Source organism: Sceloporus occidentalis, unplaced genomic scaffold (genome assembly GCF_023333645.1).
Source record: "Sceloporus occidentalis isolate IW3139 unplaced genomic scaffold, rSceOcc1.0.p SCAF_81, whole genome shotgun sequence".
NCBI classification, from domain to species: domain Eukaryota; kingdom Metazoa; phylum Chordata; class Lepidosauria; order Squamata; family Phrynosomatidae; genus Sceloporus; species Sceloporus occidentalis.
Window position 1 is genome coordinate 191,528 of NW_028317061.1, and position 13,510 is coordinate 205,037.

The 13,510-nt window shown below is 38.5% G+C and overlaps 1 protein-coding gene across 1 annotated transcript; it reads left to right on the forward strand.

Moving 5' to 3' along the window:
• Nucleotides 1–5,454: 5,454 nt before the first annotated feature.
• Nucleotides 5,455–8,906, forward strand: LOC149285290 (uncharacterized). The gene is made up of 2 exons (XM_089495510.1): nucleotides 5,455–5,469; nucleotides 6,993–8,906. Exons 1-2 carry the CDS (start codon nucleotides 5,455–5,457, stop codon nucleotides 8,904–8,906), a joined length of 1,929 nt encoding a protein of 642 aa, XP_089351636.1.
• Nucleotides 8,907–13,510: the final 4,604 nt, after the last annotated feature.

Below are 13,510 nucleotides of genomic sequence, written 5' to 3' on the forward strand. Positions count from 1 at the left end.
TGGGTGATACATCTCACAAACCATTTTCTCATTTGACTGTAAGCCCAGGAGTATTCACTGACCTGCCTGTCGTTTCACATATGCTAACCGTGTTCCTCACATGAGTGAAAAGTTTGATTTGTTGGCCAAAGGAAAGCACTACTGACTTCTGTAAGAAAACAGACGCATTGTTAGGAGTTTTTTTGGATCAGATGCTTAAAATAACATTCCAAATCCAATATTTGGTTTAGCGTCTCACTGACCCAGAGATACGGCTCACATTGTTCTGCAGGGTGAGGGACGTCTCTCTGGCCCACAGGACTATAATTCTGATGCTTATACACTATTTATAAATATCCACTGTTACCATTCTGAATTCTGCAGTTTGTTTTTTTTATGTTAGAGAATTAAGAATTCAACACAGAATGAATAAGCCAAATTCTAAAAAGGTCAGCAGTAGCATTATGTTGGTTGCTATGGAGATTGCATCCAATTTACCACCAGAAGGGTGGGTATTCAGAATAGAAAGGCTTAGTTGTTGTACTGATGGAAAATCTCTGGGTCCCCAAGGAACTGGGAATTCTGCATCAGAGAAAGTATATTGCGTGGGCTGATGTAAAGTAAAGTTTGTGTTGCACAGGGAATAGTAAGATAGGTCAAACTTTGTCAGACATATGGATAATGTGTCTATCATCTAGAAGAGAAAATGTAGTTGCCCCATGTACATTTGGCCATCTTGCCGTGGTGCCCCCAACTGGTATGCAAAGATTGGTGTTCTGGACTCTGAGATGATAAAATTGGTTTCCACCATGTCAATTTACATAGAATCCAAGGCTCAACACTGCCATCTAGAGGCTTGTTAGGTAGGTACAGCAAAAAATGCTTTGCCATGTCTTCATTTTCTCATGAACTACCGTATATAAAATTTCTTCCAGTAAGATAGTTTTATGCAGGATAGATTAAAAATTGATGCAGTAGGGTGGATAATGCCCATGTGGCTAAGGATGTATTACATTTGAGAAGAAAACTTTTCAGAAATGAAAACATTAAAATTTTGTTTTTAATTTTTAATAATTATTTAATTAATTTAAAATAGGCTCATACACTTAGACATTGATACTAGGGTATCAAAATTGTGTAGTGGTATTTAAATACTACCACTTCCTGGAAATTTAGAAACAGTAGTAAAGTTTATCTTACGACAGAAGACCATTTTATTTTTCAACGTTTACTGTAGTGGAATTCACAGGAATTTATCTTGTTTTTATAACTAATATGCGGATGGAATGTTTTTTAGCCTTAAATTACAAAATATAACTCGATTAAAAATGTAACAAAATTGGTGAGAAATACTGTATTAGAATATTATTAAGTGTCTCTTTATGCTGATGGAACCCCATTGCCTTCCCATCCAGGTATATGTTGTTGTCCTTTAAAGTTGGGTACATAGAATGTGGAAAAATCTTGTATTAACCCCTTAAGGACAATGGAAACAATGCATTTTGAGCCTGTACATGTACAGGCTTTGTTATTAAGGGGTTAATATGGGACATACTTCATACAACATCCTTCATACAACACTCTGTGGGTTTGTATCATGGGACATTGGTGTTTTTTCCCCCCAGAAGAATGTAGACTTGAAATGTAAACGCTCAGTAAAGTAGTCACCAACTGTTTAAGTTAAACAAATGTACCATTTCTGACTTTAAGCTTCACAATGTATTGTCTACGTGGTTCGGCAAATATGATCTGATGCATCTGCGTTTGAATTTCTATGTTGCGGGAAGCAATATAAACTTCTGAGCTAGTTTCAGCGTTTGGATTCTGCGTAGTAACAAAATATACCACTGTGTAGTGTAAAGCTAATTTAACCCTTTATGACTGGATGTTTTTCACACACTAGCGATTATAGCTTTTTTTTTGCCATTGTTCAGTCACAATTCCCTTTTTTTAGTTTTGTGTACCCACATTCTGCAATATGTTTGGGTTTTTGGAGAGCAAAAGTTTGTTTTTATTATTTTAAATGTTTGAGTTGGGGCAACAAAGGTTTTTAGTGTTATATTTTCAGAGGATGAGCTATGAAGTGTTTGGATGCCTTTCTTAATTTTTTTTTGTTACATATATATATATATATATATGTATTACTGGAGATCACTTTGGGGTCTTTATAGACCTCAGGGATCTCTTTTATGATGTCAAAATGACATCACTATATACTACAGTATATTTACTTTCTTTTTTTCCTTTTACTTTAATGTATTTTTTTTTATTCTGTTTCATGTTCTTCTCAGTTTGATTTCCACTGCAGCTGATCACAGAGTGATTAAGAAGCAAGGCTCTATAGTTACTGTGTTAGCCAGCAGGGAAGTGATTGGAGATGAGGGTTCAACACTTCCAATGGGACTGACTAATGGCTAATGGGAGATACTCCAGTCTATCTTAAGATCTCCTGATCTCCCATATATTATCAAGGAAGTGTGCCTTTCTGTACAAAATACTATTGTCTTCTTAAGTAATTTGGGCTGCTTCACGTATTATGTAAAAGTACGTCCTATGAGTATTAAGGGGTTAACGTTACTAGCATTTTATTATTCCTTAAATCTAGAATGAATTTTATAATTTGGGTTGTTGAGAATACATAATAGTTTACTCTGTGAAAATTGCTTTGTAATTCCTTTTTCTCATTATTTACATTACAATGAGGTTGTTGTTTATGATGTTTCTGCTGTTGAAGATAGATCTGTCTTGTTTAATTTACAATAAATGCATAAAATAGTGAGAGCTATCCTGTAAAGAGGACTAAGCGCATGCCAAGCTATACAGAATGTGATGTCACAGAAGGAGCATTGAAATCCAAGGGGTTTATTTACTAAAGAGGATATATTTTCTTAGAGTTGGAATTTCAACTTACCAACTGTCCTATATGTTGTGAAGGACAATTTATGGCAATTTTTTTCCAGCAAGAATGGCCAAGTATGAATAAGTGCAGGGCCTTCTCTTCCTAAGGGGTTGGTTCTTCATACTGTACAGTGAAACTGCAGCCCTCCTGCAAGCTCTTATTATAGTAAATAAACCCTATGGCCTGTTACCTCTGTTATCTCTAGTGCCAAGGGAGGAAATTGGGGATGGGTTAAATTTAGTCTTCCAAATTTTGACCATACTCAAAATTTTTGACCAGCTTCACCTGTGTCCTGGTGGCTTTTTTAGTACCTTTTTTTTTTTTTTTTAACCAAACATTGCGTACCGGAGGGCACACGTTTTGCACCTGGGATGTGGGTTATGAATTATGACCGGGAGGATTAGAAGTACATATCTCTGGTTGCAAGATGACAACATATAAATACACTATACCCTTCATTTTTGAGCATAGTGCAGTGATCCAACATTTTATCCAACGTATTGTAATGCTTCAGAACCATGAGATGTGTTCACAGCATGGTAGAAATATAATCTGTAGCCTGAGTGCACGTTTTCTTTATTTTTACCAAGGAAGAATCTAAAAGCAACCAAACATGATACAAAATACTATTCTTGCTTCTTAGCTTACTGTAGAGTTCTCTAAGGTTCTCTAAGATTCTGTGTTCTCTAACATTCTGGTTATGTCATGCCTTTCAAACTATTAATTGCTGTGTGAATATTTCTAATACCTTTTACTGCTTACCTTCCAGTTTCTTTTTCTTGGAAGAACTCACTTGGACCCAAGTTCTCATATTTTTTGTTTTAAATGGCCTGAGAAATAAAAACAATAAAATAGTTTTTTGATTTAGGGGTATGTTACAATAAGAGTGTTAGTTGAGTTTTGGATATAAATGTTCCTAAAAGAAAAAGTATTTTGTTGTTACTGGAGTCGAAGAAGGAATTCATCAAGAAAAAATAAACTTGACTCATTGGGGAATCAAGTTCCCCAACTTAAGCGCCAGCCAACTAAACCAAAAAAAAGTTCTAGTTCTCATTTTGTAGATCCACTAAGGAGCGCTTACTCTTCTCAAAATTCAAATCTTTACTTTCGCGGTCTAGGAATATATTGCACATAAGATGAAATGTGCAAAAAAATGCATTAGGAAGTAGACAGTGCTTGAAGCTGCAAATATATCCAGAGTTCCTTCTAAGGTTCTTCTGATAAAGTGCTTGGAATGATGCTTCAATAAAGTGCAGTAACCGTCAGATATGTGATCGCCAATTCCAGAATTCTCTCTCTTTGGATGGACCCCAATTCATTTTACTGCAGGCATTCTTTAGTTATCAATATGTATGCTAGGAAAACATAGAATGAGAACATTTACAACAAGCAAACTGCAGTGTGCTCCTTGCTCTCAGTAGAGGTGCTGGGGGGATTAAATATGAATTTAACATGAAAACAGATCTGGAGTTCTGATTTAACTGACCGACAGGCAGGGCCGGCCCGACAATGGAGCCGAGTGGGGCAACCGCTCCAGGCGGCACTTTTGAAGGGGCGGCACTTTGCCTTGGGCCGGCCCTGCCGACAGGCTAAAACACTGACATGCACTCAACTTGGCTGACGGACATGAAGACAAACCTTACTTCAGCTGAGCTCAATTGAGATTGAGACAACCTGAAGTCACCAGCAACTATACTTCACATTTCCAACATTATTCTTATTGATGAAAATTGATTTGTTTAGCAGCAAAACAGAGGACACTTTTTGTGAATAGAATCCTTATTTTTTTGCCAACTACCTTCATAGTTAGAAGTGAGTGCTTGCTAATAATGTACTTGCTGTCTTTCTGGCCTCTACTCACTAAACCAGAGTTTGCAGGTGAGCAGAACTTACAAATTCCCAGCTTCACAACGTATCAAGCTAGAAAACATTCTCCTGAAATAGGAGATCCGGTGTTCCTTACATGTATGAGACAAATTCCAAGAACTCTGATCACATATGAACTCTGCATTATAAGAACAAAAGAATGCATGCAGTAAAGTGTTTTGGAGACCAAGCAATGTTATTTCCTATGCTAAAGTATATATTGCAACAGTTTCCTGACACTTTATGCCCACTTGTCCATTCTATTTCAGGTGATGGATCTTAAAAGAAATATCCTAGCATTATCCGTGCTGCTCCTCGGTCTGGTCAAGTCATCTGAAGGTGGGGCGTACTATGGGATGAAACAGATGCCCCCACAGATGCCTCAGTATCAACCGATGGGGCAAGGTCCACCAATGGGACATCTTGGAAAAGAAAAAGCGCATATGCCTTACTATGGGAAGGAAATGCCACACATGCCGATGTTTGGAAAAGACCTAATTCCAAGAAAAGATGGCAAAGGTGAATGTACTACATACTGTTAATACACTGTTCCATTATCACAGTGTTATACTTAGACTAGACATATCTCCCCATTTTTCAAAAGACCAAAGAAGGGCATTGGCTTTGGCCGTGTGATTAGTGTCATGGTCAGGGTTAGGCCAGACCCGCCATCTGGCACACTGGGCAGATGTCCAGTGGGATTGTGCCCGATGCCACCTCCACATGCTTTTATTTTGTGGGCTACACAGCCACGTGTACCCAGCAGGTGGTCACATCAGATGCTGATCAGCAAGTGCTTGTTGTTTGCCTTACTTGGAATATGTTGGAAATGCTTTCCTACATGTCTGCAGTTAACAGCACTTAACAAACATAATGTATAGCTCTATTGATAAAACCATCTGGTTCTTATTCTATTGCATTATAAATGCCATTCCCTGCCTCCCAATCATTACTGATTTATTGATATATGGTGGATAAACTGCCCTTTCTATCTTCCATAGAGCTTCTTCCTGCTGTTGTAGTAAATTCCCAATATGCCTTTTTATTGAACGTTACTTTCCTGAATACACAGTTCTATTTTATGAGCCATGTAGAATAATACATTAAACCAGCCTGCACAGGGAGTGTTGAAATAAGGGCAGTTGAGCGTAACGTTCTGTAAAATACTGTGGTCCCTGGGATTTTTATCCCCTTTTTCTGTATATATTCCTGGTTCACTTGAGTTTCACACCTTACTACAAATCGTCTAGAAAATGGTAGTGTGAAGCATTAAATATTGAGTCTGGGTGTATACACAAGACCTGCAAAATGGGCAGAAAAAAACCCATAAATGTATAAATTAACACAAATAAGCTTCTGTACTCTATATATCACACCTGTAGCAGTATTGCAAAAACTTTAAATATCTTCTCGCTGACTCCACAACATTTTAAAGCATCAAGACACACGTCATCACCACATTGGATTTTCAACTATTTCTACATTAATGGCAAACATTTTTCCGAACTCGATATAGTAACTTAGTGTTAGTGGGAAATGAAAACTTCAAATCTTGCCATGGCTTTATTTTAAGATATAGAATTCAGATTTGTTAAAGGACATGTAAGATCAGTCATGTGGACTTCTTTCAGACTTTGCAGTTGATGTCCAGCATATAAGTACCCACTGAGTTGTCACCTTCATTCAGTTCATGTCGTGAGATATTCCCCAGCTGTGTTGTATAAAATGCTCCTTCAATAGAAAATATGACCCTCTGCCATTGTTCCATTTGTTCAAAGGCCACATTTTTGCAAAATTGTACTAAATTGCAGAGGAACCTGCATGCTCTTTTAAAGAATGCAATCACCATATCCAGTAAAAGACAATGTATTCTATTGGTGTTTATTCACTAAACCTTGAATTGACTTTGTATTATGCACAGTATACTCTCAGTTAATATCTTATAGTGCAGATAATACTTCATTGGCCACACATGCATGCACCCTCAATGTGGTCACTAATGCAACACATTAATAAATCTACCATACTGGTCATGTTTGCAGCATTTTGACTATAATTAGCACTGTGAGTCTCACTTCATCACTTCAAGACTCTAATTGATATTCCCGTGATGAAATGTTTTTTCAAGCACCTGTGTACTTTGTGTTAACAGTATAGTTTGAATTCTATTGATATCAGATATCAAGATCTCAACAATATATGTTTATATTCAAATAATTTGTGTCTGTGATTTGTTTTTTTAACAGAGCTTCCATTATCTGCTATGCGAGGCGATCAAGGGCCTCCCGGCGAACCTGGACCAAGAGGACCACCAGGCCCTCAAGGACCACCTGGACAAGGACTACTGGGGCCCAAAGGAAACCAGGGCCCACCAGGCCCACCTGGTTTTCCAGGACTTGGCAAACCAGGAATGCCAGGAATGCCAGGAAAGCCTGGTGGTGTTGGAATGCCAGGAACAAAGGGAGATCAAGGACCCAAGGGTGAGATGGGACACAAAGGATTGCCTGGACCACAAGGACCCCCTGGATCTCAAGGATTGCCTGGTGTCGGCAAGCCAGGTGATCAGGGTTTCCCAGGAAAGCAAGGCCCAAAAGGTGAACCAGGGTTAAAAGGGCCACCAGGATTTCCAGGAGTCATGGGCATAAAGGGAGAAAAGGGAGTAGGAGTGCCGGGTTTACCAGGTCTCAAAGGTCCACCTGGAATACAGGGACCTCCAGGCCCTATTGGTCTGCCAGGTATAGGTAAGCCTGGCATCAATGGTTTTCCAGGACCAAAAGGACATCCTGGTAATCCAGGGTTACAAGGGGAACCAGGGCCAGCTGGTCCTGTTGGACCACCAGGACTACAAGGCCCACCTGGAATCCCTGGTGTTGGAAAACCTGGCAAAGATGGACTTCCTGGTGGAATTGGGTTGCCAGGTGTCAAAGGTGATCAAGGACTGCCAGGTTTACCAGGAGCCCCTGGCCTTCCTGGAATAGGTAAACCTGGACTTCCGGGTCCTAAAGGTGACCACGGTCTTGGTGGTTTACCAGGTCCGATTGGCCCTAAAGGTGAAAAAGGCCATATTGGGGAGCCTGGAATAGGAGGCCAGCCAGGTGACCCCGGTCCTCCAGGTATACCTGGACCCATTGGACCTCCAGGTGTTTCAGGAATTCCTGGTCCTAAAGGGGAACAGGGTAATGTAGGACCTAATGGTCCTTTGGGACCTAAAGGTGAGCCAGGTTTACCAGGCCTACCAGGTAAACAAGGATTTCCGGGTGAATTGGGGCCACAAGGCCTCAGGGGTTTACCAGGACCTGTTGGGCCAAAGGGAGATGCTGGGCACAAAGGTTTAGAAGGTCCACCTGGTGCACCTGGATTGCCTGGACCTAAAGGAGAACCAGGAATTCCTGGAGAGCAAGGGATTCAAGGGCCAACTGGAATTCCTGGCCTTGCAGGACCAAGTGGTCCAATTGGTTCTCCTGGACTTCCAGGGGTAAAGGGTGACCAGGGTCCACCTGGTGTACCTGGACTTCCAGGCATTGGAAAAGATGGCTTGACAGGACCACAAGGTCCAATGGGACCACCTGGAGGACTGGGTCCACCTGGGCAGCGTGGTTTACCAGGACCTCCTGGCCCACCAGGTCCACCTGGTCTTCCTGCAGAAATTCCTCCTACACCACCAGGAATGGGACAGTATTTGCCTGAAATGGGACCTGCTATTGATGGAATAAAAACCTCTCAAGGTTACTATGGAAAGAAAGGACACAATTCAGCCATGATTCATGAGATGCCAGCGTTCACAGCTGAACTGACCACTCCCTTCCCACCTGTAGGAGAACCTATAAAGTTTGAAAAGTTGTTATATAATGGCAGACAAGGCTACAACCCACATAGTGGCATATTTACATGTGAAATCCCTGGAATTTACTATTTTTCATACCATGTCCATTGTAAAGGTGCAAATGTATGGGTGGCTTTATATAAGAACAGTGAACCATTAATGTACACTTATGATGAATATAAAAAGGGCTATCTAGACCAAGCCTCTGGGAGTGCAGTGGTCCCTCTGATGCATGGAGATAAAGTATATATTCAGATGCCTTCAGAGCAAGCAGCTGGACTCTATGCTGGGCAGTATGTCCACTCATCATTCTCTGGATATTTATTGTATCCGATGTGAAGAGCAGTAGTAACATGAACTCTAAATACAATTTTGCTTCCGTATTTTATATCAGATATAACTGCCTTAAAACCTTTACCAGCGGCATGCAAGGTGCTATTGGGCGATATCTTCCTTGCTTGGGTAGAAGCAAGAAGTTAGCTGCCAGTTGGATCATCCTTCTTACAGTTAAATCTTTTGTTGTATGTATGCACAGTAAATACAAACTTAGAGTGAAAATATAATTTGCATTACAATGCCCTGTCTTTATCATTATTGGAAAAAGTTTAGCAAAAATATATATTTTCTCCCTGAAAAAAATGCTTACAGTCTAAATATATTGGAAAATACTATTTTATCTGCAAGCTTAACTTTTTAGTGTCTTCTGCTTTGGTCAGAAAGTAAATGGTACAAAAGTATGTACTCCCCCCCCCACACACACACACACTGAAAACTAGTACATATAGAGTTTATAATGTTTTGTCATTACATGAAAAGGTTTATTACCTATATTTTGTACTGTTAAAGTATTTTGATATGGGAGAGATCTGTATTTTACATATAATAATCTTTAAAGGGCACATATGGTAAATATGAACTCTTTCTTTATCTGAGCTCAGAAACTAATTCCTTAAAGAGTTTTAATTATTTTTATAGTATGAATACCAGGCAATCTTTAATAACAATGACAAATTTTTTTACATTGTGAAGTTTAAATCATGTGGGTACTGCCTAAATTACACTTCTGCATTAAAGGTAAATTCATGCCATTTTTATTTTTAATGCTTCATTCAATTAATGAAGTCATGACCTACACATTGATATTTTGTGTTGAGATGTGAGCTAAGAGGGAAGAAAGCATTTGAAGCAAGCAAACATGTCTGTCTCTACCCAATGCCAGTTCACCTTAATGTATAGGAGGCAGGCAGCAGCAGCAGATCATAATACGGCTCACAAGGTGCGAAAACAGGGATCAGTGAAGCCAAGCATAGTTTGCTTCACTGATCTCAGAAAAATCCAGGCAATACTTCCAATTTATATGAAACATTTACAGTAATTAGGAATGAAATGCCCCATCTCTTGTTAAAAGGGAGGATGGGGAAGAGGTGCTTGGCCATACCCATTCCCAGCTACTCCATGCCCACTTCCGACCCCTTTGAAAGCCTAACAGTGGCAAGCACTGGGCAGCCAGCTAGCCAGACATAGGAACTTCTTTGATCTACATATGGCTACTTAAGTCAGTAACAAAAACTGTATAAGCTTAGAATCATCGTAACACCAAATGACATGAAATGACATGAGATCCATTTTTTAGACTTATTAGTTTTTTTTTTTCTTTTTTTGCTGTAGACCAGCAAAAACACCAGTCACCAATAATTGTCCAGTAGAACTTTTCACTGAACATCGTGGCTATGTGTAACCCAAGCCAATGCATTTTAATAATATCCGCTCACACCTATTTGCAGCCAGTGGCGTAATTTAGATTTTCTTTTTGATATGTTAACGTGCACTGCTCAGGAGTTCAGCCAAGTCATTACTTTCAAACTGAATTCAGGATTTTCGTTTTGTATTATTTACACTGTCTATGCTGCATATATTATTGCCAAGATGATTATAATATGAAATTTAGAGATTTGCAATAGAAATGCTGCTGTCCGTACCTGTCTATAAAGAAAAATGAACGTTTTACCAGGTTTATTCGCTACTGCATCCAACAATATACGCAATAAAAATTATTTAATACAGTTTCCATACTCACTTATATCTATAGCTTACGTGAATCTGCTCTGAAATATACTTGTAACATACTAGGTTTTTACATGAAGCAAAACTATTTGATGCAAATCTTTATACTTAACGCTTTAATATATACAAAAAAAAAATGGTGGGTATATTAAGATTTTGAATTTTTACAACAGTACCGTACTGACTGCAACAAAATAGGATAATTCATAGGTATTGCAGGGCAGTTTGTCTTCATAGTTCTCTATCAAATGAAGTATCAGTAATTTATTTTTGATTTAATGGAAGAAAAAAAAAAGCCTCCTCTTCTTTTTTTTTTTCCCCCTAAGAAATTGTGCAGATCTACAACTCAATATTGTATTTTTGCAATGGTGCTAAACATATAAAAAGAATGATGTTTAATATAAAAGAAATGTAAAATAAAAAGAAATGGCTAAATTTTGTTTGTTTTGTCCAAGTAAAATAAAATGTAACAATATGTTGTGTATCCCATAACAGAATGAGTACTCGCACACGGATATAACTGGCAAAGCTGTTATTTTTAATATATATTATCCCAGATACTGTTATGAATGTAGCAGAGACGTATTCTGTCAAAAGCTGGTGAACCGTGAATGTTTTTTTTTCCATACACTGGCCATTTGAGGTGATGATTTTCCAGAAGAAAAACAGCAAATACATTTGTATTTAATTTTTGTACGGATTTGGAAAATAACGAAATAAATGTTAAAAAAAATGCACTCTTCTTCATTTCATTTATTTGGTTGTGTTTGTTTTATGTAATAATAATTGAGAAAAGAAAAGTTAAATTCATAATCCCGCCATGCATTATAAGTGCTGCACCGGCTCTGTATACTGAATAGATAGAAACAGAAACATGGAATCTGGCGACAGATAAACGTTCTGCCCATATTTCCCTGCTGTAAAGGCTCAGACATTAATCAGACCTTGGTCTCTTCTTACATTCATTATAGCCATATGCCTATTTCATGTGTTAAAAAGTCTTTGCTGTGTTTGTTACAGGGGTAATTTGTCCCCTTGATTTGCAGGACACAGTTTTCATGAAAAAGGACATGAATGCTACAGATAGAAGCTTTCAAGGGGACAATTAGGCATCATTTAAAAAAAATGTCACATCTGAGCAGAGGTGCAGTAGCGGAGCTTGAATATGTCAATACGCTCCATGAAGTGTTCTGTTTGGAGAAGTGATAGCTCACAATGAAATCAGTGAAATATACTAATGGATCAACAATGCAGGGAAATGTTTCATGTGTGATGCCCCCAAATCTTCCTCTTAATACAGGTTCTAGGAGAGAGGAGCCATGTCAGTTACAGTTGTGGAGGGGAAAGGGGAGGGGCCTCGCAGAAAGTGGGTGGGACACACATGGAGTCATGGGAGCTAAAACTGATTTTCCCCCAAAAGACCAGAAATCGGTTGCAACATCTAGAGCGGATATTTCCCGTGCTTACTGATCTTTCTATCTTAAACAGTGAAATACACATGAAATCATTAGAAAAAGCTATTGATATAATACGGGCATGAATTAATGCTCCTATATTAAGTTTTGCAGCTTCCTTAGGAGGGCCGCTTCCATGTGTCTCTTAAATCTTTGTGACATCAGAGATTTCTTTGTTGTGATTCCTCTATCACCTTTGAGGTCTTAAAAGCTTATGCAACTCCACATCTTTTTTCTATGCGGGTCCAATGAAAGGTCAGAATCAACTTCAGATAAAGACCGCATCTTCTGGGCCAAACACATATATATCAATTTATATAATTAAGCTATTCTGTGCAAAGTTTAAAAAGTATCATCACAACATTAAACTAAACCATCCAATCAGTAGCAATAGTCCACTTGCTGCTTTCGCAATAAGTCTATTTGAAATATAAAAGAATCACTAACGCTCAGGATTGAATTACCCACGAAAAATCCACACGCCATGACACCAGATTTAAGTCAAACAATGGTTCTGGTTTTAGTCAATGACTTTTGTTTGTCCTTGAAGATTATGTCTAAGTGATTCAACATTATGAATAATACTCTTTAGAGCTTGTTTTGTATTAATGTTTTGTAAATTACCATGGCAAATATTAACATCCAAACTTTTTTCTCTTACTATTTGGTTTCTAAAACTTAAATATGCAACTGTGCCTATGAACTTTCCACTTAAGTATTAACATTACAGTTTTGAGAATTGTGAATGTCCTGAAAACATCCCAATTTAGAATACAGTCATAGCGCCACCATGCTATTAGAATTTTTTAATTTACATTTTTTGGCAACAAGACAAAAACACCTTTAAGATATAACAAATATATTTAAAAGATGTATGAATCTTGTATAGAGGACAAACCTTGGTCCTGTTTACAACAGAATCATTTTTAAAAAGATCAGAAATGAGATCACTGTATATTATAGAAGCAATGGAATCAACTCAAGAAAGCACACATCTATTTCCCAAAGACAACCTGTGGATATGACACTGAGCACGTGCACTCAACTTCTTTGGTTGACCATGGCGAAGCCTGCTCTGAGTGGAAGCTGTCTTGTGAAACCACTGTATGGTCTTGCCCACCGTGCTGCACCTTAGTTTCAGGATCTTGGCAATCTTCTTATAGCCTCGGCCATCTTTATGCAGAGCAACAATTCTTTTTTCCGATGTGTTCTTTGCCATGAGGTGCCATGTTGAACTTCCAGTGATCAGTATGAGAGAGTGTGAGAGCGATAACACCAAATTTAACACACCTGAGACCTTGTAACGCTAATGAGTCACATGACACCAGGGAGGGGAATTGGCTAATTGGGGTGTACTCACTTTTGTTGCCGAGGTTTAGCCATTAATAGCTGTGTGAAGTTATTTTTAAGGGAACAGCAAATTTA